Source organism: Agelaius tricolor, unplaced genomic scaffold (assembly GCF_023055355.1).
Source record: "Agelaius tricolor isolate 1412-34295 unplaced genomic scaffold, bAgeTri1.0.p SCAF_15, whole genome shotgun sequence".
Classification (NCBI taxonomy): Eukaryota; Metazoa; Chordata; class Aves; order Passeriformes; family Icteridae; genus Agelaius; species Agelaius tricolor.
In genome coordinates this window covers 13,331,991-13,355,154 of record NW_027269275.1, presented here as the reverse complement: position 1 = coordinate 13,355,154, position 23,164 = coordinate 13,331,991, and the positions used below count along the sequence as shown (strand labels likewise).

Below are 23,164 nucleotides of genomic sequence, written 5' to 3'. Positions count from 1 at the left end.
TGATGACTCTCTCAGATGAGCTGTGAGTGCAGGCACAGAAAACCAGGCTGTGCTCTTAGCAGAGAGCCTGCAGTAGAAGTGCTGGTGGGAAGAAGAGCTGCTCTAACAAATAACATTTATTGCCTCATTATTGAGCTGCTGCATGTTGTACTAATTAAAAGGTCTGAAGCTGTGTCACTTCATACCAAAGTGTGATAAGTTGTAAAAATCAGGCTTTGGAGATCAAATGTTTGTTTTCTTTGGCAAATAACATTACTTGTTTGTCAGTTCAATCCATGTTATTTGCTCCCTGTTTTCCAGTCATGGGTTGCCTTTCATGTTGTTCAGTGCTTAATTCTGCCAGCACAGCCTTTGCATGAGGGGGGCTTCCTTTCCTCTGTGCCTCCTGGAGCCCTCTCTTTTTTCACTTGAGTGACCTTAGCTGGTAAGTGTGGAACTGAGCAAGCAGGCACAGTGGGGGCGCTTTGAAATGCGTTATAGTGCTAAACATCAATTGCGCTTTGATGAGGATTTGCCAGAGGATTAATTTAGAACTGTTGGAGAGGCACTGTCTGAAAGTTCCCTACCTAGCTGAGCTCCAGCTGCTTCTGAAGGCTGAAAAAAACTCAGATGGATTTGGAATGTCTAAGTAGTCTTGTCAGTTACCAAATTCATATTCAGTGGACAAAATCTGAAGTGGATGTAGGTGTATGTGCAGGTTTGCCTCTCTGGTGATTCAACATGGACAAACTCCTGTCCCATGAGAGGTTTTGACTTGCCAAGTAGGCTGAAATAACTATTGAAGGTTGATTTTTTTCTAACTTTTTTTTTCTTTTCTGTACAATTCAGGTAATTTTACTGTGACTCTGCTTTGTTTAAGAGGGATATTATGAAGTATAACAAGTCAAACTCATGTAGTTTTGTATTTGCTTCTTTTTGAGTTCCCTTGTGGCATCACTTTGAGTACTGTTATCTGGAAGTAGGACCTTAAGATCACACATTATTCTGTGCTGCAGCACAAGGCACAGTGCACGTTGGTGCTGTACTTGGGTTTTCATCAGCTGGTGTTGCTTCTTTTGAAAAGCCTTTCACACATGCTAGAATTGACACAGGAAGACTTCCTTATTTTTAGTACGATGTGTATGTTGTGTATTTTACTGAACTTTGAGTAGTTTCCACATTTGAGGAGGACTGAAACCAGTGCTTGGTCTTTGTTGAAATCACTCATTTTTTGGGATAAAATACAGTGTTTCTTGGGAGTAGGAAGGAGAGTGCTCATTTAACTATTTAGATGTGCTGTAGGATTCTCTCTGACTGGCAGCATGCCACTTCCTTTGTGACACAAAGGTAAGCTGACAAGAAAAACTCCTAGTTTAATTGCAAGCATAAGAATTCTAACTAAATCCTGGTGCACGCCAGTTTATAAAATGAGAACACAGCTTAAATTTATTCCATCCAGTACAGTAGGCAAAAGTTAAAGCACTCACTTGATTAAAATGGGTTCTTGGAAAGGAAGCAGTAGAAGCTGTTAAATGGAGTCTCATGTTACCAGCTGGTTTGGATGTTCTTCTAAGAATACATATAGAGGCTTCCTGGATCAGTATTTTCATTGTGCAGGCACATGTGTAAGAGCTTGCAAATTCACAACATGTGTTTTGCTTTTATTCCAGGTGTACTTGAAGGCACCTATGATTCTCAATGGTGTCTGTGTAATCTGGAAAGGCTGGATAGATCTCCAGAGACTGGATGGTATGGGCTGCCTGGAATTTGATGAAGAGAGAGCACAGGTAAGGCAGTCTGCCCTTGGCTACTCAGATATTTGTTTGTTCTTCTGGAGGGAAACACAGTTTTTGCCTTTGCTCTGAGTACAAACTCCAAAGAAAACTTGCAGTATGGAAGTTCAGAAACATGTAGTTGTAACAAAACACTACTTTAGCTGCATTAGGTCAAAATGTTAGGGGCAGGAATAGTTCATAATTTACAACTTTGAGTGATTTTGCACTGTTACTATGCTACAGAGTAATAAAGTATTTTAAAACTTTGATTCCTCCAAAATATGAGGAACACTCCTCTATTGTGCCTTGCCTCTCCCTAACTTAAGAAACTAATTTGCATATTAATGGGGTGATGTTCATGTCACTATGTTTGGGATTAAATGGAAACACTTTGTGTCCCAGTCCCAGCCCTGAACACTTCCTCCATGATGCCTGGAGAGAATAGTCCTGCTGCCCTTTGAGAATCCATGAGAAAAGCCACAGACCAAAGCTTTTGCTCTAAGATCCACTCTTGCTGTGTATTCACCTCTTTCAAAGCTGTGTCAGTGACTTGGGCAAGCTCAGTTCCAGCTGCAGCAGAGTCACTGCTGTGGACTCCATGCATTAGGAGACCTTCAGGCTGTAATGCCTTACACAGCCAGTACATAGCCCTGAGGAATGTAACATAAATCCCAGGGTTCTTGATCTGTAGTTAATAAGTTTGATACATAATTCTGAACTGAGAGTGGGCTGATTGGAACATATACTCAGGAGGAGACAGTGTCACCCTTTCCAAAACTGGAGAGTGCCTGAAGAAAGTGGGCCCCCTTCCAAAAAGGAGAGGGGTCAGGTGACCAGTGGGTTTGATTTTTTTCTTCTTAATTTCCCAATAAATGCTTTTGTAATTGCTTGGAATACTTCAGTTTCCCAATGTGTATATGCTGTCTTAACAACTCTTAATTCCCTTTTGCTGTCTTCAGGAAGTGTTTGTGCACAGAGGTTGTGATTTACTCTTTGTGTGTGTGAGGGGATGTGTGCATGCTCTCAGGTGTCAGTGCTTTCCTGATTTGTGAGTACAGGGTGCCGAGCTGGAGGTGTTGAATCTCTCCAGAGATGTTTGCACTCAGTTACAGGTGTGTCACTTGTTTTTAGTTTGTGATTCTTGGTGACTACAAGGTCATCAATGGTCATTGTTTCCTACAGCAATACTACCTAAGGGTGCCCTGTGTCATACAGACACAGGAGTAGCTGCACCCTTATATGTATTAGTATTGTAAGCACTTGGGCAATCTTTTACATTCTTCAGTTTCCTTTTTCCTGTATCTGTCACTGCTTCCTTGTTTAAAACTGTTGTAATATTGCTAATGGCAGTTGACTGAACTGCTGACTTTGATCCCAAAATAACCCTGATGTCAGAAGGGGCTTAAGTGCCTCATGTGGTATTGCCTGTGTACCCACTGCCCTTTGTAAGAGGTCCAGCTGCCCTTCACTGGACCCCTCATTTTTTGGAAGCTTGTCTTAAGCAAATGTACTCTTGCATTTTTCTGTCTCTTACCTCTTCATACTAATGCTGGGATCAAATAAAATTCTTCTTTGCTGTAATACTTTGGTAAACATACTACCCTTCACCAGGTCAACAAATACTTTAGGAAGAGAATCCACATGTGTTAACGTTGAAATATTTTAATTTTTTAAAATTCTCTTTTTTAATATTTTTTTTAATTTTATTTTTTGGACTGGGAGGTTTGGTTTTGTTCTGTTGTCATGTTGTTTGCTCATTCTGTTGCTCATGTTTGGCTTATTCTTATTTTTCTTTGTAAATTTATACCAGGAACATTTTTGTAGAATAAAACTAAGATGTGTAAGTTATTTGGTCTCATACAGCTGAATTTGCTAGGCTATTATCACTAGAATTGAGTGACATCTTAAAAAAATCTTTGTTAAATTCTTGTAGTATAAAGTTGTGTTGTTGGTTTATTTGTTATAATGTATCACCAAGAGTAGAGCGGAATTCTATGTTTTACTAAAAAAGTTCTGATGCTTTTATCCCTTTCTCAGACATGAGCAAACCAGTGTTTCAGTTGTCAGCACGTCTTCATTCTGGATATCAACATACTGATTTTTTTTCCCATGCATTTCTAATTTAGTTCTTTTGGTTATGACCATTTCTTTGAAATATTCCTTCCAAGGCTGTATGTCAGCCTTCTATTTCATAACCACTCTAAATGATGGTAAAATGCAAAAACCTTCAATAAAAAAAGAATCTTCTTCTATTTAAGTCTGATTTAAAATAGAAGGTAATAAAGCCATATATCTCTTCTGTAAGTTAAAACTAAGGTAGCTTTTCTGGAGTCATCTGGGACACGAGCTTATCTGTTCTTTCTAACCTTCTGCATTATTAAGAACAAACTTTTTCCACTCTCTAACCCTGGTTTCTCTGCCTTGTATGAACATTAAAATGGCTGTAAAGGGCGAAATTCTAATCTTAAAAAGATCTATGATGTTGAAGTATGATCTTGTTGGCAGCTTTAAACATTGCCCACACATCCCCAGAAAGAGCCTGGGCCTGGCAGCTGTTTATATTTCCCTGCCTTGGGCCACCAGGGAGCCCCAGCACAGCTCTGCACAGAGCAGCTCCAGGGCCATGATTGTGCCCACGGCAAAAAAGGCAATTTAACATTTTCTCAGGCTGGGGATGCTTTATCTTAAATTGAAAAATTTATGCACTTAGTCCCCAGGTATATTAAAACTTAGTTTTGCTCTTCACATGTTTATGTCCTCTAACAGTCAAGGTCAGCTTTTAAAAAAATTATCAACTTTAAAATAACATTTGCATGTATGTGGGAATCATCAGCAGAGTTAGTAGTAAATTACAGTTGAAGAGCTAGAAGGAGGGAGAACCAATACAGTTTATCCCTTCCTGGTTTGTGGGGCCTCTTCAGATGGGACTCTTCCATTCTGATGGGGAACAGTAAATGTGTTAAAAGGTCTCTTTAAGAAAAATAACTTCCAACCCAATTAATAACGGCTCCACAAATTACAAACACTTTATTTAAAACATTTTCTAATAGAAAATACAATTTGAAGGAATTTTTTTTGTGTTAGTTTGTTAAATCTCTTCCTGTGCATAAGCCATTATTGAAAATAAGCAAAAGAGCTGTTGAAGACCTGCGAGTTTCTCCTCCATTGTATGGGAATGTGTGCAGATTGGTGGAGGAATAATTTCTGCTTTGCACTTTCCTGTGCATCTAAATTTAAATAATATAAATGATACACAAGCATTAAGAATGTTCATACTGATGCACCTGTAGCAGCTTTTGGTAAAATTAAGTATTTATTTGGTTTTTAACTTTGGTAATACTTTTTTCTAAATGCAAGAGAATTAAATTACCATTGTTTGTGTAGTGGACTTCATCTAGCTATACCTGTGAACACTGTCTTCAAAATGGCTTTTATAAGGAGAATAAAATGTATTGCCTTTTACACAGAACTTCTGAGAATTCCTAGCCTTAAAATAAACCCAGCAGCATTTAAACTACTTTGGAACAGGAGCTCTCCTTTGAAAATGTATTTTAGTAGTAGCTGCATTCCAGCTTTGGTTATTTCTACTGCTGTAGTGAAGGTGAGTAATATTTCATTACCTGTATTGACATTTGCTGGAACCCGCCTGTGTTCTAGCAGGTCCTGCAGGACTTGCTGGACCTTGCTGCCAAGGGGTGGTTAATATTCAAAAGAAATGTGATTTAGTGGAAATGAGAGTCACCTTTTGTGCCTGTGTCATCTGCTTTGGTAGCAGGAGGATGCATTGGCACAACAAGCCTTCGAAGAGGCTCGACGAAGAACTCGTGAATTCGAGGATAGAGACAGGTCTCATCGGGAGGAAATGGAGGTGAGGGTTTCACAGCTGCTGTCAGTAACTGGTTAGTACTTTCCCAAAACTTTAGATTGTTTCCATTTATTTGTCTGTTTGTACAATGTCGTGTATTGTGTTTGTTCAGTGATGTTATATAAAAATTGCAAAATGTATTGTTTTTTACGCTTGTAAAATGGATTTCAAGTTTTTTAAAGTTTTGATAAGAATTCTCTATCATGTACTTTTTTCCTTTCTGTGGATGGTCTTTGCTGTGAGTACTTAAGCTGTAAAGACATTTATTCAAAGAGTTGCCATTTCTCTCTGAAATGATACTTTAATAGCTGAGAGAGGGATCTTTTGCCTCGTGCATTTCTCACGAACACAGAAAAGGCTTTGGGAGCTGCAGGGGCAGAATTTTGGGGCTTGTTATCCCATGTTTTGGGAAAAATTACCAGCCAATTTAATCAGATGCCACAGTCTGCTTTCTTGTACAGGCTAGTTTTATTGTCTTCTCACCTTTTTCTTACTGGTTGGAAGTCTCATTCCTTTTTTTGCACTGGTTTAGTTTCCCTGTCTTGTTCTTTGCTTCTTCAGGGCCCCACAGTCTTGAATCTTGTTCTTTCTTGATGAAAGCAGAAATTACTGGGATTGAGAAAAGAAGAGCCAGGAAAGGGAATGGAAACCAGCTGCTCTGAGATGTCAGAAAGGCAAGAGCTGTAAGAGGACAAGTAATAATACATAAGGGGAGTTGGCAAGTTAAGGCAGGCTGCAGGTCAGGAGAGAATAGGGAGAACACAGAAAGGCTTTGAATTTCTTTCCCTTAGTAATGCTGTTTCTTACTTCTTCATCAGTACAGCCTGACTTAACTGTAATCAAATATGATCAATCTGCTGGTTCTATGGTTTTTAGAAAATTTGGTTATTGTTATTGCTAAGCTACTTTTCTTTTGGCATTCTTTCGGATAATTGGGATGATCAGACAGACTTTCTTCCCTTCCAACTACAACTGGAAGGCACTGAGCATGAGAATGAGAGGGAACAGATAGGCACAGAGGATAATATCTCTCTTTGAAGTGGCTGGAGTGTGTCTCCTTGCAAACACTGCTGCAGCCAGGTCAGATGTCAGCTGTAACAAAGGTAAAATCCTTGCCTTGGAGGCCCTGCTACTGCTGGATTCTTGGAGCAGCTGCTGGATTGCCTGAATAATTCTGTGAAGCATAGCTACAACCTGCTTGTAAGTTCAGAAGAAAGGTAGAATTAGCTTTAAGCTGTTAACGAAGACCTGTGCCACCCTGCTTTACTGCTAACAACACAGTAGGAATTTTAGGTTCCAATCTTATGCCTTTGACCTTGATGTACTTAAAACTTTTCTTGATATATTCTCCTTGCACTGTGCCCTTCATCCCCACTCCTCTTATTGCACAGAAGCCATGTGCATGCTGAAGGTTAAAAAAGAATGAGGCTTCCTGAAATAACTTCTGGAGTTCTGAGACACTTAATTTTTCTCCAAGTGTAGAAAACACTTACTTGCAGCTAGGCTGTGCAAAAACACTATTTCAGCTAACAGTGAGATTGAGGTAATATTGAGCATCTGGGGCTTCATGACAGCCATCAAAACTCATGACACTGAGACACAAAAAGCAGCATTCTTGCCTGTCTGCAGGAGCTGGATGCAATAACTTCTGAAAACATTCTTGCTTTTAACAAGGCAGAAGGCTGTTGCTATTAAGTGATGTCCTTATTAGCTGTTGGTACCCACTTTCTCTTGAAACAACAGTTGTTGTCCCAGCTCTAAAGCACTGGTATAGATCACCTACAGAAAGGAAGAAAAGAAAAAATTACTGACTTGAAAGATGTTTAAGTAGAATGAAAAGTATTATCAAAGGTTGTTTCAAATTTGTGATATCAAATGCAAATCTTTAATAATTGTAATACATTGTTTTGCATACTTTCCTGTTTATTTTACTGTGTCTCTTTGATATGCCTAACCAACAGGTTTTTTTCCTCCAATACTCGTAGGTCTATAATTGGTTTTTACATTTCAGTTTTCATTCCTGTGTTTGGAGTAAGATGTCCTGAACTTATATCTGGAATGTTTACAGACAAGCTTTTTTACTCTTGATCTTAGGACTGCATAAAAATCAGAATCTTTTGGACTGAGATGGGAGAGAGCAGAAATAAACTTACAATGCATTCCTAAAGAGGAATCAGATTTCCAAATCATTCATTGTTACTCTTCTTTTCAATCTAAGGCAGCATTTGGGCAGAATCAAATGAACTTTAATCAGTAAGCACTTGGTGTTCATGATCCTTGTACCCAATTCTCAATAGAAAGTGATGCATAAAAGTGCATTCCTGTGTTTGTTGTATTTGTGGCCTGTATTGAATTTTCTGATGCTGACGTGCTCAGGCAGCTTGGAAATGCAGTTTGTCAGTGGCACCCTTCTGATGATTGCATTGCTGACAGCTGCAGAAACCTTAATCCAGACTGCCTTATGTTCTGTTCCTGTAATTTCAGTGGGGCCAGCAGTATCTTTGGTTTCACTACAGAGATGGTACTTGAAGGCTTTTATATGGGAAAGGCCAGTTCTGAGTGTGCTGAGTGAATTTTTATATTATGCTACACACAAATGACGATACTTTCCTTGTGATCATTTTAATATGATTTCTATACAGCTTTCATCCTTAAGAAAGTTTTAGATTTTTCTCTTCTGCCATGCTTGACATGGACAGTAAAACTCAGAATCAGCAGATGTGGAACAGGATCTCATCAGTGTTAATGATGGTTTTAAGAATTGCAACACTGTAGAAAATCAGGATATTTCTGACAGTAGAATTACAGTTGAAATGTCTTTAATAGAGACCAGATTCTGCTTCAGTGGGGGAGGGAAGGGGGAATCCTGCAATATTCCACCCACTCCTACCCAAAACAGAGGCGCCAGCTCTTTGGAAATATTTATCCATCCAAAGCCTGGCAGCATATGAAAATGATCAGATTAAATTATTTATTTATACAGCTTTCTGGGTAGAAAAGATTCCCTATTCTGAGTCTTTCTGTAGACTTAACATAAAGTCTGTAGACTTAAAACTCCCCACAGAGGAGTGGTCAGTGATAACTCATTGAAAACAATGTTCAAGTGTCTTGTGTGTGGCAGTTGGATTTTAGAAGAGTGACCCTTTGCAAGGGGAAAAAATTGCAAGTGGAATAGCAATCTAGAAATTATCACTTTGCTAATTTTCATTTTTAAGTATCCTAAAAAAACTCCTAACCAATTTAAAAAAATCTTCCCCCTAAAATAAAAAAAAAGGGCAAAAAGCCCTTCAGGGTGTTGTGAGGTTTGTTTGCCATCTTTTCATCATATAGAATCCCTTCCATTCTAGTTTAGCACACCAGATCTTTATTTTAATGACCATATTCTTTGCATCTGAGGGCATCTGAGGTTGGTTGTGCTTGAATTTTCAAAGGTGATCATGTTTTCGTGCAATTACTGCACTCTAATGTAAATAGGGTGGGAGTGGATTTAGGAATTTTCATTGAAGTTTTTAAGCACCTCTAAGTTGAACTGCCTTCTGTTACATTTTTAACACAGTTTGTTTTGAATACAAGATGCTTTTGAGTTTTTATATCAACTTGTATAGCTCAGTTACATCAAATACTGCAAATCCAGCCCCACTCTCCAGGATTCTTTTGTTTCAAAGATGCTTTTGAAGTCAGTGAGTGTTCTTAGTGCCTTCAAAATTAATAATGTGTCCCAATGACTTTTACTTCTACAAAAATGTTGGAATGCTGAGACAGAGAATGTTTTATAATACACATTAAGAAAGGCCTTATCCCCATTTAAAGCTTGTTTAAAAAATGAAGTGTATGAACTTGAAGTATTGTACGCTCCCCTTTGCCAAACTAGAAGAGCGAGGCGACTGAAGGGATGTTGGTGAGGCAGATGTTTAATTTTCATGTCTTTATCTCCTTGTGTCGTGGTTGAGAGTCAGTCTGAGTGTCTCTGCTGTGGTTTCAGTATGAATGACCAGAGTTAGTGTCAGGACAAGAAGTGTTCTGCAGAAATTACTGTGAAGTTGCTGTCTAGACGTGAATTTCCAGGAAGAGCTTTTGCTTGTTTTTCAGTCTTCTAGCATAGTGGCATGATGCAAAAATGCCTTACACTGTCCAGAATGTCTTGGGGAGATTTAAACAGCCTCTAGTTGGTGAAAATAGAATTTATGGGAAGCAATGGCCCATGTTCAGTGAGGAAAAGCTGCAAGCAGGTGCCCCCTGAGAGCTCTTTGCTGGAGCAGATGGCACAAAACGATGGATTTTCAAGGGGTGGGTGAAGAGAAGAGGCCCTCTGGTGTGTGGCTGTGTGCAGGTGGGGGTATTCTGTGAAGGTTTGTTTTGCACAAACTGTAATTTCAGACTTGCGGTGATCTGTGTGAGTACACAGTTTGTCCAGCTGTGCTCTCCAGAGCTTGGCTGAGGATGTCCCCCATGGCTTTTCTTGGGGATGGGTTGGATCTGTTCTCAGTCTTCCAATGTAATTTCTTCAACCAGTATTTTTGAAATGTCATATTTTTGTACTTTGTGTTCCTTTCCTATGTTGCTGCCATGCTCTTTATTTTAGCAACAGTGTGAGTAAAGAGACGGAGTGGTTTGCTCTCCCTGAAACAGTCTAGTCTAGCAATCTGTCTGTTTGCGGTCTTGTGCTAAATATAAATTACATTAATGGCTAAGCAGAGCCATTTTGGGAAACTGCATGAAATTCCCATTTGAAAAACCTTCATTTTGCTGAAAAAAACTCTCTTTTGGAACTTGTTTTTCTTCCAGAAGCAATCCCTCTCAACACAAAGCACCAAAAACCCCTACCAACCCCACCCTTTAAAAAGTGCTGAAGTAAAAATTTACCTAAATTTTTAAATACTGTGTCCTGCCCTAGGTTTTCACATATTTTTTCTTGTTTGTTGGGAATTACCAGTTGAAATGGGCAAGATGCATTTCATTTAATTTTGCTGAAGTTGGGAACTCTTAAAAAACAAACAGGATTTTGTTACAGACATGTAAACAGTTTACAGTTGAAAGAAAATAAAGTAGTAAGACTGACTTTCATGTTCTTCCCAAGGTTCTAGACACTGAAATTATTCTCCTTTTCTTAATTTTTTCTAAGATGAAACTCCTGGTGTAAATAAATGCTCTAACTAATTATATTTTTCTCAAATACAACTGGCTTCAGAAGAAAGTGTATAGTATTACAATTAGTATGTGGGGACTTTTTTGTTTTTAATTTTGGCTCGGGGTTTTTTACAGAAAATTTTCTCATCAGATTTTAAAGGGGTTTTTTCCTTATTAATCTGGAATTAATTTAATTAGTGTCTATTGTATGTACTCTCCAAACTGATAATGATAGAAAAATAGTATAACCTTTAAACCAGATTTTTGGATATGAAAGAACCCAAACCATTGTTTTTTCATATGCAATGGGTAGTGTAGACCTGGTATGTGCTTGTACACAAGCATAAATAATTTGTTTAGATAGAGGATGGGTACAGCATAACTTGGAAAGAGGTGTTTGGGTGGGAGTGTGTTGCCTGAAGAGGTTCTGCAGTGCCAGTCCAGTACAAGAAGGCCAGTTATGTTATGACTGGTTTGCTTCACAAGAACTTCAATATCTGGTGCTTGTGCAGAAGTGCTATAGAATGCATGGATCAGAAAAACAATTTGTGCTGTACAGAATCAATGCTGACTGTGGGACAGAGGAGATCAATCTTGCAAATCAGGGAATTCTGTAATATAAGCGTCTTCTTTCAGTCAATGAAGGTTAGAAAGGGGCTGAGCAACAGAGGAATACTGTCTGGAGGCAATCAATATTAATTATAAATTTATAACCTTTAGACCAGCTTTCTTTCTAAAAGAGAGCACTTTAAGCTTTTTTCCCTTGGAAAAGAAGTTTTAATATGAAAGTAAAAATTCCAGTCCCTACTCAAAACTCTTCAGAGCTCCTATTCCTGCTGTGCTTTTTCCTTCCTTGGCTTGCAGTGACCTTGGTCCAGTTTGAGGCAGCGGAATCATTACCTTCATAACAGCTTTTAAACAAAGATGCAACCATTGCAAAGATTTCAGGTGAGGGGGTGCATGGGGGTCAGGAAGCAGCTGTGCTGCTTGGCCTGGTCATGCTCTGTAGGGAGAGCAGGCTCTGCAGGTAACACAGTTCATGCGTGTTTTCAGTCTGTTCCTAGGAAGTAGATAGTAGTTTGAAATGAAATCTTGATGGAGGTAAGTGCTAAATAACTCTTATCAATGGCCTTTGTCAGGAAAATGTTTTATTTTGACTTTCAGTGAGCTTGAAAGACAATCAGAATGGAAGTAGGAATAAAAAAGAGCATTGGGTATAGAATTCATGGCATTAATAGTTCTACAGTTACTTCAGTCTACCATCCAGATCTCTTGCCAAGTTTGAGAGCCTGTTTTCCATTATTTGCATAATTTAAGTGGTGCTTGACATTATAATTAAGAAAGATCAAGGCTACTTCTTCCCAGGTTCAATGAAAAGGAGAGCTGATAGCAAAATGAATGTTATGGGCAGCCAGCAAAGCAACTGCAGAGACTGGATCCCAGCCATGAAGTCTAAAGCTGATAGCTGTGCCTGCTAGGAATGTGGTAAATCATATCCCCTCTGGCTGCCAGTGGCTCATGGATGCAGTGTGTAGTGGTGCTGCTGTGGCTAAAGTTCTGAGAAATGCAGATTGAGAGGCTGTGCAAGGCCCCCAGAGAGTAGGAAGCACATGGGCTGCTTCATCAAGCTGTGACCAAAAGAGTTCTGTGATATAGAAGTTGACATTCTCACTGTGCTGTAGGGCCCCAGCTTTGCTGACTCCGGTTCTGAAGGCTGAGTTTCTCCTGCCCTTGTCCAGTAAAGGTTACTGGAGGCAGGGCCAGCATTGTGAGCCATGTTCACATTTCCATGGGAGAGGCTCTTATTAACCAGCAGCTCAAAGTTTTCAGTTCATTGTGTGGGTCTGCTCAGATACCAGGACTAATGTGAAGGTTTGCTTGGGTGTAACTGGTCATTTTTCTGAGCATTGCTCTCTTTATTTCAGGGCTTCTTTTTTATTTGGGTGGTTTTTATCCTGTGGTTGTATACTTTTTAGAAAAGTATCTGCAAAGTATTCTCAGGTTTGGTTGGTTGGTTTTGGTTTTTTTTATCCCTTTTCAGGAGTTTGGCAGTCCTAAGAGAATCCAAATGTTCACTGTTTAGTTTTTCATAGCATAGCCTGATTTTTCACTTATTTAGTAAATTATAGATGGCAGATGCCAAGGCACATAATGCATTTGCTGTCTGTTTCAACAGGACAGAGCTGCCAGAATCCAATTGAAGAATTGCAGTGGAGTTGTCCATAGAGAGACTTTATTTTGGCTATTCTTTTTGTGACAGCTCTTCTTCAAATTAGCTCCCTCTTCCTTCCCTCCTCTTCACCAGTGTCCCAAGTTGTATATGCAGTGGGTATGGTTGTATTTGTCATTTCACTGTGTGGCATTCAGAGGTCCCAATTTTCCCTGCTACTTTTTGTAAGTGATTCATAGAAAGGGGGGGGCATCTTCCCTGTCCATCCTTACTAAATTTGCTTCCAACTTTCTCAGTTCTGCTTTCTCAGAGCTATCATGTAACCCACACAGTGGGACTGCATTATCTTTTCCTGATGAGCTCATGTGGTAAGAGGAGTTGGTTTCCCTAGGTATGTTTGAGGCCTCAGAACATGCACAGGAAGGGGCTGGTTAGAGGTGCTTTCTTAAAGTCAGTTTAAGGAGTTTTGTAGGTACATTTAGAAGTGAGATAGGCTGCACCATGGGGCAGGATTGGCTGGAGGAGGAGGATGTGTTCTGACTGTCTTGGCTGCTGGAGGAACTGCTTATGAGCCACCTTCCTTATTGCCCATCTGTTTTTCCTTTGTGCCCCAGTAACAGATGTAAAGCCTCCAATGTGGTTCTTGTTCAGAAAAGTAAATGATAAAACTTATTGATTTAATGATTCCAAGCTATCTAGTTTATTGAGAAGAAAAATAATATGATGCAGATATTACTGCATCTTACTCTTGCTAGGAGGACTTTCAGTCCATTCCCCTTAGCCTGTATTTAGGCTTGGGAAAAGCTCAGACACGAGAGGTTAAAGAGAGCAGAGGTGTAAGAAGTACTATAGGACACACTTTTTATGTTTGTTTACTCTCAAAATGCTTTTGTACTAACTCTTCTCTTTTTGTCAGTCATTACCCCCATGGTACCAGCATTATGAGTTCAGCATGAATCAGTCTAGAGTAGCATTTGAGAGGAGGCTTTGAAATGGTTTTTTGCCAAATACGTTCCTGCAATTCTTTCAGTTGGTCATCACACCCTCTCCAGGGTTAGAGGTTTTCAATGGCTTGTGGCCAGCTACAATTCCTTCTGTGCAGCAGAAGATTTGCATGGCTTCATGTTCTGAAAGCTGAGTGCTAAGTATTTTTCAGTGTTGAAACTCCTGATGTGTCCATCAGGTTAACTCTTCTGTTCCTGGATATTAGGAGGAAAACTGGCATTCATTTTTAGGATAATTGCAACTCTGGTGGGATCTGTGTATTAATTACCAGTTTCTCACAAGCAAATATTTGTTATCCTTTCACTAAATAACAGATGAAGAACATGTGAAGTAGTGCTCCTTCAAACTTAAAATCAACGTTTGACGGAAAAAATGAAATACACAGAGAAAAGACGAATAACTGCTGTTTTCTCATGGCTCATTAAGCATGACTCATAGCAGTGTATTCCATTTCCCAATGGCAAAGATAGATGCATCTTTCTTAATTGAAGCAAGTCTCCTTAATCCTTAGAAGCTGAGCCCATTATTCACTGAGAGTAATACTGCTGCTTTTGTGTGGCAGCAGAAGGTATGCATTTCAAAAATTACAGCAAAAATTTCAATTTAGAGGATTGATTAGCTATGCTGGGGGAGTATAGGACCCCCCCAGTGGTGGGAAGTGTGGAAATTGCTGGTTTACATCTATAAAAGGGAAGTTTTAGTTTCCTGTAACAGACTGAGAAGTAGCAGATACTACCCCACTTGTGTAGGGTACTCGTGTGATAGTCACACTCCTCCTACAAGGGAGTGTTAAGGACCTCGTGGCATTTCTTATGGAAGTTTTATTTTACCAATTGTCAGTGAGCAAAAATAGCACCCAGTGCTTCTTGCTCCACAGTGTGCTTCCTGTCTTTGTACAAAGTGATTTCTCTAGTCTTTACCAAGCATCTTTTAATTTTTATATTTTTCTTTCAGCATGTGAAGCCCAGTTGTAGTTGCTGTGTACTGAGCACGTTGTGCCCTGGCATAATGGCTGTGACTGCTAGAACAAACCTGCTTCACACATTTGTCTTTTTGCTCAGTAGTAGCACAAGGAAAGCAGGATGCCTGAGTCAGAGCTGTCATTCCAACATGTTGCAGTTGCTTGTGTAAATCCCCACTTACTGAATTGCAAAATTGCACCTTTATCCACATACACTGTTGTAAGATATTGTAATGACTGGTTTTGGTATATTTGAGGGTCATTTGTCATGCCTTTTGCATATCACTTGAAAGGGCAAATCTGGCAGTTGTTCACTAGTGGCTTCTGCAAACTCTACAAGTAGCAATGAGGTCACGAATCATGCAAATTCCTTCATATGCTTTGAAAGAAAGGACCACTTGAAGCAAAGCATAAATGCAACCATATGCTCATATCTTGGAGCCTTCACTGAAATTTGACAATAAAATTGCTGTGCATATGATTTATTTTCTGAAGAAGAAACAGTGTTGTTTTTAGAGCAGTATTATAGCAGCAATTAACTTGCTGGTCTTTTCTAGTTAAGTATAAAAATGTTTATCGAGTGCAAAATTGGTAGAAGTAAGATTTTGGTAATTGTTAAAGACAGAGCATGTCTTTGTTTCATTTTAGAAGAAAGAGGCAGCAGTAAAACCAGAAAAAATCTTGTTACAGTCTGTTCAATAGAAGAATATGCAAAGTAGAACTGTTGCTGTTTTGTTAATCTTGGTACAACTCTTAAATTAGCCTGGAAGTATCTATTCAGACTTGATGAACAACCATTTCATATGAAGAAAATATTTACAGCACAGTTGACTTTTCTGTTGAAGGAAAAAGGAAGTGTGGGGTTTCCTTCAGTGATTTTGATAGTTAAAGCTGAATGATTTGGCTTTTGGAAATAATGTAAAAAGCTTAATTAAATGCCATCTTGTAATACTTTGTATCTCTACAAAGCGGACAGTGTGCAGGAGTTGTTTCAAGGGCCTCAAGGAATACGCCCTTAAACACTTACAGTCATCAGAGCTGTGTGGTGATTAGAGCAGTTTGCTTTAATGTGATTCCTCAGAAAGATTACTGAGAAATCTGTGGGTTTGTGCACCAGCACTGGTGTTGGTTCTCACCTTCAGATTTCTTCTGCAAGCAGGAGAAGCAGATTGTTCCTTCAGAGTACAACTAGTGCAGATAGAACAGAGCAAAAAGATTGGCTCGCTCTTAATTAACTTAAGTACAGCCAACACTGAACACATAAATGTAGTAGGTAGCAATTGTGATATTTAAGTTAGTGGAGGTGTTTCCAAAGCAATAGTGGCAGTGTGACCACTAAGGACAGTGCAGGAGGGGATTGTCTGCTCTGGAAACTTGCTGATTACTAAAGGGATTTATTGAATGAGCTCCATGTGCATCAGAAAGGGACCATTGCACATGAAAGGAAAATGTAACTTTAAACTGGCTTTTAAATAGGAGAAGGAAGCAGCAGTTCTCTGTTTGGGTGCAGCTAACCTAGTGCACTGGGAGCATACAATTAGGCAGACAAGAAGAATGGTAGATAAGGGAGGAAGAAGTGAACAAAGAAAGGTCTAAGTTGGGAAAAGTGGTGTCAGCAGTGCATGCCAGAGGGTCGGGTGAGCAGGCTGTGCTTGCTCACTCTTTGGAATGGGAGTGCAGCAGCAGCACCTGGTGAGCTGGGGCACCTGCTGTGCTGTGGGGAGGCTTCCTCTCTCAGTAACTGAGGCTCAGGAGAGCCCAGGGAGCACCCAAAGCAGCACCTGTGCCCTGTTAGTCACAGCTCTGTGTGATGGTGCCAACACGGTAACTGCTTGAAGGGTATTGCAGTGGCAATGTGTTAATTACATTGTGCCTGTGTTAAGGCTGTTCCCCAGCCTTTCAGGAACATAGGAAAAGTCTTTCAGAACAGGGAAGTTGTCACTGGTTTGCATTTTTTAAAGCCCTGAATATGGCAGGTTATTGCAGCTGATGGAATAAAGCCTGAGTAGTGACACCTTCCACCAGCTGAGAACCTGGCCTGGGACTGTTTGGGACATGTGGCAGTTACAGGCCATGGTGCCAGCTATTCACTCTGTAAACCTTAAATAAAAGTGCTGCTACTAAAATGTCTTAAAAGCCAGCTAGCATGAATTAGATGTTCTCAGAGTTGAAGTATGGCTTTAAAATTTTAAGGAAATCAATGTTTTTAACTATTTACGTGCAGGATCTGTGTGTGCTCTACAGGTAGAGAAAGTAGATAGCCATGTCTTTTACTGTGACTTAATTACCTCTTTACAATGTCATTAACTCAAACTGTTTAACAGAATAATTTATTTAAAGGAAAACTTACATTACTTTTGTTTTAATACAGGGGTGCAATCATATGTCAGTTTTCTCAGTTTGTTAACTTTGCAGATGCACCGAAGAAGACAGCAGTAAAACCCCAGCTTTTATGAGGTGTTAAAATGTGTGTCCATCTATGGATTAAATTGTGCTCATCTGTTACTATAAGTCTCTTGATTCTAGCGGAAGCTAAAGTATAAAATTATAAAATTATCTGGAAATGATGTGATGTATTCTATCTCATGTTGTAGCCTTTCTCCCTAAAACTGACAGAAAAGGTTAACAGAAGGGAATGTCACAGGAAAGAAAATTATTTTTGGAAGAAAAGACACAAAATTGTTACCTAACTATTGTGGGAGTCTCTTGCTGATTGCTGCAGCAGTGTTTGAGGCCTGGCAGTGTGAGTGTGCACGTGTGTGAGCACGAGCACACAGTCCCTGCTGGGGAGGCACAGCAGGCTCTGAGCGCCCCAGGGACAGGGGCTGCCAGACCTGCTGCCCTCCTGAGCCTGGGGGGCAAACTGAACTGGGGAGGAAGAATGATTTTGGTGTTAAAAAGTATTGTTTTGCTCACTGCTGGAATTGTAAAATTTCTTTACAATTAACATTGCTATCTCTATGTAAATAGTGAACTTTCCCTATCGTCATTTAGCATTCCGCTGCTTTCCATATCTTAATGCTGGCATTAAGATCACAGCCCTTACCCTCTGCTGGTTAGTGCAGACTTTTTAAAGTGCATTTCAAGTTATTGATGCAATTTGATATTTTTCATAATTTCTATTTAAAGTTGCATCATCTTTCTTGACCTCATCTCCTGTAAGAGTTGCCTTAAGCTACAGGATTGCTTTTGCTACTTTTTGTGTTGTACGTTTAATTTGTATTGGTTATGTCTTATTTGTGTTAATATACTGAATAAGAGAGCTGATCATTTCCTGGTTGCTGATGCTCAGTGTGTGTTGGTTCATGCAGGCAAGAAGACAGCAAGACCCTAGTCCTGGCTCCAACCTGGGCAGTGGTGATGATCTCAAACTGCGTTAACCAGTGGCAGCAGCGTCCCCCGGCTCTGCACACGTGCATTGCTTCTACTTGGGAAAGGATTGAATAAAAGACCAGAAACTGTGAGAACTGGGTATATTATGGTCTGTTTCCTGACCTGCGGCAGTCAGAGTCACCAGAACTGCCATGGTTTGCACTATGTTTATGTTACAATACCTGCATTTCCCATTTTAAGCATGTAGCCAGTGGCAATTCGAAATTTTGTTTTTCTATGCAAACTTATTTTTGTTGGCACTATTTTAGTGAAATGGAAACTTATGCAGCTATAAAACCATTTTTCTCAACTGTAATAAAAATTGTCACTTAAAAATAGGTCAAGATATTACAGATTAAGAACAACTTTTGGTTTTGTTTTTGGTTTTTTTGTTTGGTTTTTTTTTTTTGTAAACTGCTGGAAGCCAATGCATTCCAAGCTTAATTTTTTAATATGGGCTTTTGGAACTTTGATTGTCCTTATTGTGTTCCTGCTTTATTTTAGATAATGCATTCTTATCTTTCTTTCAGTTTTCTTTTTTCTAAATTTGCAAGACCTTATTAAAACTGCTGACATTATTTTGCATTATTTCCAAGCTAAACCCAGTGAATCAGAGCTGTTGGAATCAGTTTTCAAACTTTGTGGGTTTGTAAACATTACAGTTGCAGTATTCATTTAACTGCTAACAAATCATTGGTTCCATTTTTAAAATTATAAAAATCTTAAAATGTATATTCTCATGCATTAATGCATTCTGCCCCATTATCTGTGTCAGATTTTATTCTGTTCCAAGTGAGTTTGGGTGGCTGTTATACCCTGTATATAGTGCTTTACTGAAACTCAGAGGAAGTCGCAGGCTGGCTTCTGTTTTATTCAGGGATTTTTTTAACTAGTTCTTCAAAGGGATACTGCAACTCCACAATCAGATTCAACAGCATTTAAACTGGGAACAAAAGTGATCTGCTGCCAAGGTGATATATATTAAATCATGTTTAAGATAACTGCTTTAAGTATATTTTATATCTTAGGCTTTTTGTAAAGTTGTGCTGAATGGTGAAAAGCTGAGATGAGCTTGTGTGCAGGAGTCTCATACTGCACATAGGCCCCTTCTATTAAATCTTATGCAAATTAAGACTGTTGCAGTATATATTGCATTTTCTAACAGGGTAAGATTTGGGATGAATTAATGTATGAATTAATCTTGTTTCATTTGGGGTGATGGTGAATGGACTTGCTCCAAAGATTTCATTGCATCCAATATTTGAAGAAAGTTGATTAGAAATGTGATGTCATTTGGCTTTGTTAAAAATGTGGTGCTTCCTGTACAGCCTGATTGATTAAAATGTCACTTAAATACCTTTTTAAATAAGGGATCTGAATCCAGTATTTTAAGTATTATTTTAAAGGTACAAACTCTATATGGTTAGAAGAGTTAAATATTAATTAAATTCTATAATTAAGACAATTATACATTCCTCATTAATGGCAAAACAATTGATGCAAAAGAGGTCTTGCAAAAATGTAAGCAGATGTCAATGTGAAGGAGAATCTTTGTATGTTAATAATATGAATATTTAACATTCACTTAAAAATGTCATTAACTGTAAACTGTGAGAATGTCATCAAATAGAAATATTTTGATACTTCAATTTAAATGTGATTCACCTGAAAGATAATCTTTTTCACTCTGTGGCCACATATTCTTCTTGCTCTTCTTCCCCCAAAGAAATAATTTTTCTAAAGTGTTTCTGCAAAGAGTTATTTAAGGGACACACGCATGCATCCGCACGCATCCCTGGCCTTGGATCTTCTCTGCCATCTGTGTATTTTTGATGGAATAGTCTGAAGATTTATTTTAAAAGGTTTTCCTAACGTTTCAGACAGTGGTTTTAAACCATAAGTACACAGGAAATGACGCTATCAGATATTAACGTTGCTATCTCTGTGTAAATACTGAACTTTCCCTATCATCATTTAGCATTCTGCTGCTTTCCATATCTTAATGCTGGCATTAAGATCACAGCCCTTACCCTCTGCTGGTTAGTGCAGACTTTTTAAAGTGCATTTTAAGTTATTGATGCAATTTGATATTTTTCATAATTTCTATTTAAACTGAAGTTGCATCATCTTTCTTGACCTCATCTCCTGTAAGAGTTGCCTTAAGCTACAGGATTGCTTTTGCTACTTTTTGTGTTGTATGTTTAACTTTCATAATAAACTTCTGTGTAGTGAAAACAAGGTGCTGTAAGTTTATTTGACTCCCTGGTAGTCCCTGCTGACATATTTTGTTTAGGTGCAAGGCTGCCTTGGTGTCTGTGGCTAAAGCAGTGGTGACATCCAGTGGTCACTTATCTAACTGACCCCTCTGCTGGATTCAGCTGCTGTCTGGGAGCAGCCTTTAATAGAAGGGTCTGCACTGGGGGAAATGTGGATTTTGCTGCCCTAAAACTCTTATTTCTTAAAACTGATATGCCCTTCTTATTCTGAAAACATGAATCTGCTCCAGGGGCCCCAAGCAAGGGGCTGTGTGAGCTTACAGAGTGCTGTTTGTGGGCACAGTGTGAGAGCAGCCACCAAACCTTGTTAATTTTGCTGCTTTGGGCCAGGGGGGAACCAGGGGGATTACATGTGTAAGTGCAGGAAATGTGGTAAAGTTCTGTGGGGAAAATATGAATGTTGTATGCTACACCTGAAAACCTTCTGAAGCTGCTAAAATTTTAGGTGGTGTAACTTCAAATAGCTAACACTGACTGACTGACAGTGCCTTAGTCCTGAAATCAGGCAGAGGATTGCTTGTTTCCTGACAATGCTTTAGGAATATTTATGTGCAAAAGGATAACAAGTAACCTTATTTTAGACTTTTCCCACCTGGCTGTGAACAGACCAGAGAGCACCAAAGAAAAGTAGCACTGCTGTGACCTGTGGCTTTCCTGGAGATGTTCTTCAGTGTGCAAGGGAGGTAGTTTTTGAAAGAGACAAGCAACAAGCTCTGCTTCTCTTGCAGAGGGCAGATGGTGTCTGCCAGCTCTGCTGTCCACTCAGTGTTTTAAAGGCTTCTGCAAACAGCTGTTCACAAAGCCATTGGGTAATTTGTCCATTTACCTGCAAGCTCGTGGAAGGGTTCACTTTTCTGCCCAAGGCACATCACAAGTGGCTGAGTCCAGTACTTGTACAGCCTTTTCTTGGCTGAATGCAAAGGACAGAGGCACTTTGTCCTCTGGCTCTTCCTAGATGGAATTTGCCTCTCAAGTGTGTGATTAGCAAAGGGAATCTGAAAATCTCCCTGCATAAGGCACATACAGCAGAAAAGAATTTTAAAAGCATTACAATCCAGTGCCTTAACTAGCATGGCTTAGGGATGGCTGTCCTTGATGTGGGAGTGAGAGACCGCTGGAAATGCTGGAACTTACTGGAACTGAGAAGGATGTCAGGAGCTGGAGCCCAACCACAGCAGGTGAGGTATGGTCACTTCCAGCTGGGTTTTTTAACCTCCTGCTCCTATATGACCTCTTCTGAACCCAAGAGAACAGAGTATTAACTATTTCTCAGAATTCTGAAATAGTTTGGGTTAAAAGGAAGCTCATCTAGTTCCAACCTCCCACTAGACCACGTTGCTCAGAGCTCCATCCAATTTGGCCTTGAACAGTTCCAGGGATGGGGCATCCACAGCTGCTCTGGGCAACCTGTGCCAGGGCCTCCCCACCCTCACAGGGAAGAATTTCTTCCTGATACTTAATTTAAACCTCTCCTCTATCAGTTTGAAGGCATTTCCCCTTGTCCTGGCAGTCCAACACAGACCCTTGTCAAAAGTCTCTCTCCAGCCTCTTTGCTTACTGGGAGCGCTCTGAGGTCTCCCTGGAGCCTCCTCCAGGCTGAACTCCTGTCTACACAGGAGAGGTGCTCCAGCCCTCAGAGCTTCTTTGTGGTCTCCTCTGGGCTTGCTCCAGCAGCTCCATGTCCTTTTGTTAAGGACCCCAGGGCTGGAGGCAGCATTGCAGGTGGGGTTCCCAATGTTTTGTCCCTTTACTGAAGTCCTCAAAATGTGGATAAGCAGGTTTCCTAGTTTCTCTGGTGGGAAACAGCAGCTGTCCTGGGCTCATGCTCCCCTTTCTGAAAGCAGAAAACTGAGAAAATGAACTGTGAGTGAAAACAGCAGTTTTTCTGTTCCTGCAGATCTGTGCTGGTTTGTCTAATAACCAGCCTTGTTCAGGTAAGGGCTGGGAAGTTGGATGAAGTTGTGGTTTGAGAGAGCTCCACAACTGCACGGCCTGGGATGACCTTGGCAGGACTTCTATATATGTTTTTTGTTTGCTGTTATTTCAGGACTCCACTCTGTCATAGATGTATTAAAGAATGCATCCTGTCTGCACAGAACTAGGACCAGTTTCTGTGAAGTTGCATTATTTTGTTACTACATTTCCAATGCAAATAAGAGAATGACAGAAATGGCTTCAAGGATGGGAATTGCAGTGAGAACTTAGAGCGGAGTGAACATTTGCATGGGCAACATTTCTCATAGCTCATTTGCCTGACATCCTGTCTTCACACTGCCACCAAATGTAAATCCCAGGCCATGCATATTCATCAACTGCTGCAGCTCAGAGCTGCTCAGGGTTTAAGTAACTATTAAATAGGTTTCTCAATTACAGGTTGAGATAAGTGAATTTTCAGAATTGCCTTGGGCTCATTTCTTAAAGCTCAGGAGTGAGAGGGGGGGAAAGTAGCACACAAGAGCTGAGTGCTGCCTCTCTGGTGCTGTCACCTGGCACAGTGGATGGCTGGGGAAAGGAATGGGAAACCAGAACACTTCTTGCTCAGTTTTGTGCCTCTCACTGGGCCTGGCCCACAGTTTACCACAGCTGGGGAGACTTCTGCCAAGTCTTTGTCGCTTCCCACAGCTCTTCTGAGAT

The 23,164-nt window shown here is 39.9% G+C and overlaps 1 protein-coding gene across 2 annotated transcripts in view; it reads left to right on the top strand.

The window, feature by feature from the left end:
* Positions 1 to 20,492, top strand: part of CBFB (core-binding factor subunit beta) — a 37,360-nt gene extending 16,868 nt beyond the window's left edge. The window contains exons 4-6 of one of the 2 annotated variants that reach the window (XM_071440476.1): positions 1,650 to 1,766; positions 5,527 to 5,622; positions 18,194 to 20,492. In XM_071440476.1, coding sequence (XP_071296577.1) covers positions 1,650 to 1,766; positions 5,527 to 5,622; positions 18,194 to 18,262 — 282 coding nt within the window. In that variant the 3' untranslated portion in view covers positions 18,263 to 20,492. Of the gene's footprint in view, positions 1 to 1,649; positions 1,767 to 5,526; positions 5,654 to 18,193 lie in introns of both variants that reach the window. The other variant, XM_071440477.1, reaches the window with a different exon arrangement.
* Positions 20,493 to 23,164: the final 2,672 nt, after the last annotated feature.